At 39.4% G+C, this 6,633-nt stretch overlaps 1 protein-coding gene across 1 annotated transcript; it reads right to left on the bottom strand.

Moving 5' to 3' along the window:
* Positions 1–601: 601 nt before the first annotated feature.
* On the bottom strand, positions 602–1,459 carry LOC131857910 (uncharacterized). The gene has a single exon (XM_059210696.1). The coding sequence runs from the start codon at positions 1,457–1,459 to the stop codon at positions 602–604; it is 858 nt and encodes a 285-aa protein (XP_059066679.1).
* Between the last annotated feature and the right edge of the window lie 5,174 nt (positions 1,460–6,633).

The raw sequence follows: 6,633 nt of genomic DNA, 5'->3' as shown, positions 1-6,633 counted from the left end.
ATAGTGTTTGCAGGTTCTTCATGCTTCAGTGATTCTTTTGATCTTCTCTTGTTCTTATCTTTTTGGAACATTCTTGTTTGGAGGATTTTTCAGTCCTTCTTCTTGCTTTTTCCATCTCTGTTTGGAGTAGAGTTTTGTTCCCACATGGTTTTCTCTATTTCTCTAGTTCATAGAGATTTGGTTGTATTTGGGTACTTAGTCAGGCCTTGTTGCTGGGACCCATATTTCCTGCTTTTAGTAGCTGTTCTAGGTTTTAGCTTCTCCCTAAGTCTATCTTAAGGGGGGGTGTTAGAGTATTCGAGTATTTACTTGATTAATTAAACAATATTTGTTTAACTATTTAAGTTCCCTTTATCTCTTTTACACTTTAGCTAACTTTAGGTGCATAATAATTAATTATTTTATTAATTATTATGTGCAAGCCTAGGTTTTCCTTTTTAGGGTTTCTTGACCTATTAAAGGTTTATTCTTTTCATTGTATTGTAAGGATGATCACATTACACATTTTTGTGAATATTGAGCTCTCATATTTTTGAGCATATTTTCTGTGTATTTGTTTTATTTGTTATTTGCTTCCTTGCTTCTCCTTGTAACAGGTTATTTAGCTTGTAGATATCATTTGGGCTCCTGTGGTGTTGTGTTTCTCAACTCTCACAATATCCTCATAATCTCTAGCAATACTACCATCCCGTTTTACCACCTCCGATATTCTGGACCTGCTACGATTAGCATTAGCCGATCTGTCGAAGAACTTGGTATTTCTATCACCATCCTTGAGCCAAAGTTCTCTGGATTTATATCTCCAGTGAATTTCTTCACACCAGAGATTTTCATTTAGCTCAGACTTGAGAGAGATTTCCCTTTGGAGGAGTACTTCATTCATGCCTGATTTAATGACAAAATTAGAAAGATCCTCTAGTTCTATCGTAACCCTGAGTTTCTCCATATGGATGTTTTGGAACTGACTCAAATTCCACTCTTTGATTTTGATATTAATATACTTGAGTTTCTTATTTAGCTTGAACAACCTCGAGTTGTTTTTGAGAACCAGTTCATTCCACCACGCTGCTATCAGATCATGTAGATCTGGCACTCTAAGCCACATCGACTTAAATCGGAAAGGATGGCCACCCTCATAATATCCTAGAGACACATTAAGGCAAATAGGGAAATGATCTGAACCTATAAGAGGTATAATAGTTGATTCAAGAATAAGATTTTGAGCTAGCCAATCACCAGCCACCAAAAACCGATCAAGACGTTCTGCAATTTTAGTGAAACCAGTATGCCTATTTTTCCATGTAAAGGTACCATTCTTTGGGGAAACATCCATTAACTGATTCTTATCAACAAAATCCTGGAAATTTTTCAGAGCCATATCAATCCTCTGAATACCACCCTTCTTTTCATTACTTGCCAAGATAGCATTGAAATCGTCTGCGAACACACAACTGCCCATAGTGATATTTTGGAATTTGTTTGATAGGAGTGCCCATAGCTCATGTTTGTCATTAGCAGCAGAAGGTTCGTAGATATTAAAGAGATTGAAACTCTCATTTTTGCATAAACTAGTGACCAGACAATGCTACCAATATTTATCTTCGCCAAGGAGAGTGATTTGAACATTCAAAGGGTTCCAAATTATTCCCATGCCACCAGAGGCTCCCTCGGATTGCCTTAAAAGACCTTTCCATTGTTTCCATACGTAATTTTTTTTTCAATCTTAGACTAAGTCCATTTAGTCTCCTGTAATACCCAAATATCCCCCTTAGTCTCATCAATCTGGTGCTTAATTAAACACCACTTTTCAGGGGCATTAAGGCCCCTGACATTCCAAGATAGTAGTTTCATGGAGCCTAGGGAAGGGGGTTCCCCTTGCCTAGGTTAAGCTTGGATTGCCCATTAGTTGCACCTGCGATTATCAACATTGTTTTCCTTGATTTGTGCCCCCTTTTACCCTTTGGATGGAAGTTTGGTACATTAATATATGACTCAGACTTCCCAAACCCTTTTGCAGTATCATCCATTATAAGGTTGGCAATCGGTTCAATATCTTCTTCCCATTCTGAGGTAGAGGAAACAATTTCTCCTTCTTCCAAGCCAATGGTGAAGCCTTTCTTGCCTGGATCATCAAAGGTGGTTGAACCATCTAGAAAAGGGGGAGTAATCTCATCCTCCATCATACTAAAATCACCGGTCTTATTGGGTACTGAGGAAAGAGTAGCTGCAAACTCTATTATAATACCCTTTTGAATGGTTTTAGCATCTTCCAAAATATTTAGAAGAGCTTGAGCACTTTCACTGTTGGCAGAAAGGGCCTGTTGATGGTTAGACACAACAAGAGGTGAATAAACAACAAGATTATTCTTTTCCATCTCCTTCATACTGGCCACCGAAGATTGCTCAACATCATTTGCTTCCCAATTTTCTATATTCTCCTTGACTAACTTCATGTCAATTGGCTTAGATTGCACACAAGCATAACTTTTAAAGATAGAGGCCGATACTTCACAATCAAGACCTATGTGATCCGTTGAGAAGCATTTGGGGCAAATGTGCAACTAATCTTCTCTATCAATCCTTTGAATCCATACCTCTCCGACCCCAATAATTTTGACTTCTTCTGGGATTTTGGAGATCTGGTCAGTATTAATACATATCTTGATAAAGCTACCCCACACCCTATCCTCCAGAATATCATCCACAGAAACAAAAGTGCCAAGATCTTTGCAAATATCTTTTATGATCTCAATGTGCCAATAGTCCGATGGGCAGTTATATAACCTTAACCAGACTGTGTTTTCTGGCAGGGTATGGAACTGGGGATTAAAATTTGGTTTCCAATGAATGATATGCACCGCAATCCCATTCGAAGTATAAGGATATTTATTTTTAGCATTAAACATGTTCTCATTTTTCATAAACTTAATCAGATAATAATCATTTAAAAGGACATTAAAGTTAATATTCTCCCCCCGTTGCGATCTACACCATTTCTCAAAATTTCCTGGTGCAGGGGCACCCCTTCAACATGATCATTTAGGTTCAGAGGAGGAAAGATAAGACCTTAAACATGTCTTAGGATGTTTTCCTCATGTTTCAATCATGCATTTTGTGTTTGTAATAAAGGACCCCATCTTGTGAGCCAAACTCCTATTTTGGCATCTTGATAAGCCAATTAGGAATTTTGGACAAAAGGGGACTAAGTATGTTGAGGATATGTTTTTCCTAGTGGTTTTAGTTGTTTTATGTTCTTCTATGGTATTTAGAGGTGTTAATATTGACCCAAGTCATTCGGGTGCAAGAAATGACATTTTTGACAAGTTTGTCAAAAGTTGTCATGAGCAACTTTTGTGCAATTTTTGAATTCTTGTTGGTCTAACTCCTCCAATGGCTCTAACCTCTTGTTTCTAGTTGGGAGAAGTTGTAGAGGGGTATAAACAACTTGAGGACACAATTCCAAAGTAGAGATTGTACGGAGAAAGATTTTATGATTGCAAACAATAAGAAATTCTGAGTTTTTCCTGCAACTGTGAGGTTTTAGCATGGGGTATGGAGTTGTATGGATTGGGACCAATCCCCAATGTTTTTATTTTTTTATTGGAGTGGGTTACCAATAATATGGTCTTGATTTTAATTCTTGATCATTTTTTTTGCTCCAGATATCCATGTTTTGCTGTAGGTACTCGGAAAACTAGGGTTTACCTAGGGTTTTGTCTTTCCATGGCCATAACTTGCAACTTGTTCATCTAAAACTCATGGAAGTGGGTGGGATGCAAGTGTGGCCTATGCAATCTATGATTACAAAATAATTTTATAGGAGGAGCAAGGGAAATGTGTGTTTGATCAGGCCATAGGTAGACATCTTTATGTGGCTACCTAGCCCTTAGACTGCAATAGTTACCCTAGAAGACAATTAGTGATGATCCCATGTGTATAACCTTGGAATCTATAATGGTTTATGGTTCCCCACATGCTCATGGGGTTATGGTTGTAAGGTGTGTCCATTTTTATGTAGTTGCTTCACAAATGGAGGCCTAATTACCCCTTTAGGACAATTGGTCGTCACCGGGTTCAGACCTTTCCTTGTCAGATCTTGAATCCTCCTTTCGGGGGATTGTGTAAGACCATAAAGAGTATCTGCATCAATGATTTTTTTTCTAGGGTATTTCAAAAAGTTTGGACTTAAGGTCCCATTACCCATCTCCAAGGGCTACAAGCAAAAAGGCCTAACTGTGAAGGTGTCATAGGGAATTGGGTTAAATCCTTGAAACCAGTGTTTGGTATGGTCCATGAGAGTGTTATATTATGAAAAATAGGTGTTGTGAAGGTTAGGAACCTTAGGAGGCTTCATGATTCATAATGGAGCAAGTTACCCAATTTGAGTAGTATGAATCTTGGAGTGAAATGAGAAGTTGGAACTAAGATTGTAGAGCCTTGCATTGTAGGATCCTATTGGTGTTTTGAGGGGTTAGTGTCATACATCCTAAAGTGTTTGATAGGTTATAAGGAGGGCTCTGTATCAAGTGGTATCAGATCTAGTAATGACTTTGGTAAAGAGATAGTGATTTTGAGAAAATGGCAGATGGTGAGGAAGAAGTCCCTAGGGGATGAATCACCAACATGGAACTGGCAAAGATTGCGAGAGAGCAGGCCAATGCTTATAAGGCCATGCAGAAGGAGATAAAGAGGTTGAGGGGTAGAGTAGATGGGAAGGAATATGGAGGCATTGGTAGCAGCGAAGAAGGGGATGAAGATGAGATCCCTATGCTGGAGGAAGAGGCAATTCCTCTTGACCAGAGGCACTTCCTTAATGCCATCAAGTCCATGGAGAGGAGAACCATGGAGCAGAAGATTGATTTGCCAACTTTCATCGGGAAGGTGGAACCAGATGTAGTGGTGGATTGGACAGACTCCCTGTCTAGTTTCTTTGAGTGCGAAGACATTCCAGAGCACCAGAAGGTGAAGATTTCTAAATCCAAGTTGAAGGGAGTCACCCTAACTTGATGGAACTTTGTCCAGGAAGAGAGAGAAAAGGACAACAAACCCAAGATTGTTTCTTGGAAAAAGATGGTTGCCTTAGTAAAGGAGGCTTATTTACCCAATAATTATGAAGTTCAACTTCACAAGAGGAGGTAAAATATCAAGCAGAAGGAGATGGATGTGAACTCTTACACTGAGGAGTTCCAAAGGCTATGTATGAAGACTAAGACAAAGGAGGAGGAGAGTGAAAAAGTTGCTCGATACCTGAATGGATTAAGGTACGACATCTAAGAAGAACTAAACCTCCTTAGCTCGGATATAGTTGGTAGATTCCATCAACTTGCCATCAAGGTGGAAGAAAAAATCAAAAGGAGACAAGATCAGAACAATAAAGGAAGAGGGAGACAACAGAGAGGGGGAAGAATTTTTTTCAGAGGTAAGGGAAATGGTTTTGGAAACCAAGGTGAAAAAAATCAAGAAGGCACTAAAGGAGAAAGTAGTTACAATAACAATGGAGGATACAATTAGAGGGGTAACTTCAGAGGAAGAAGACCACCATTTAGGGGAAGATCTCAAGGTAGAGGTCCAATCAGATGCTATAACTATAATCAAGAGGGGTACATGGCCAATAGGTGTCTTGACAAGCCTACTAGTTCCATGGGGGAAAGAAGAAGTAATTTGGTCCAAGGATCTGATTGCCAAAGTGTGGCAAGTGCAAATACATACCAGAGTGTCAATACCCCTGATATCTATGGTTACCCTAAAAGAGGTGAAGCTTTGATGGTCAGAAGAGTAGTAACTACCATGAAGATGGTTGACAAAGAGCCCCCATAGGGAAAGTCTCTATTCAAGACCGCTTGCAAAGCGGGTGGAAATGTATGCAAGGTTCTAATAGATTCTAGATCAACTGAAAAATTTGTGTCTCTAGAAATGGTGGAGAAGCTAAAATTGAGAAGACTACCTCACCCTTTCCCCTACAAGGTCTCATGGCTCACCCAAGGTCAACAAGCTATTGTGGAAGAGCAGACTTGGGTAGAATTCCAAATTGGAGCCTATATGGATAGGTTGTTGTTGCACATTGCAAAGATGGATGCTTGCCATCTCCTATTTGGGAGACCATGGCAATTTGATTTGAAGGCACAACATGATGATCCTAGGAACACATATTCAATCACCAAAGATAGTAAGGTGATAGAGTTGTTACCTTTGTTGGAGAGTGAGGAGGAAACAAAAGCAAAGGAGGCCAAGGTGTTGGTAGTAGGAGGAAAGCAATTCATGAAGAAGATAGCAAATGGAGGAATTGTTTGTTATGCCCTTATTCCTAGTCCCAAAGTGACAAAGGTGGAGAAGATTGAAGATAAGAAAGGAGACAAATTGAGGTTGGTTGACGCTGCTGAGCAATAGTTACTAAACAAGTACAAAGGTGTCATCTCTGATGGCATGCCAAGGACACTACCTCCTATGAGGGATATAAATCATTGCAGAGACCTTATACTTGGATCTACCCTACCTAACAAAGAAACATACAAGCTCACCCCATATTAGAATGTTGAGATGGTAAAACAAATTGAAGAACTTTTGGAGTCCGGACTGATTGGCAAAAGTTTGAGCCCATGTGCAGTCCTTGCAGTCTTGACACCCAAAAAGGAA

This window comes from Cryptomeria japonica, chromosome 8, assembly GCF_030272615.1.
Source record: "Cryptomeria japonica chromosome 8, Sugi_1.0, whole genome shotgun sequence".
NCBI lineage: Eukaryota > Viridiplantae > Streptophyta > Pinopsida > Cupressales > Cupressaceae > Cryptomeria > Cryptomeria japonica.
The sequence above is the reverse complement of the archived record's forward strand: the minus strand, read 5'-3'. Positions and strand labels throughout refer to the sequence as shown.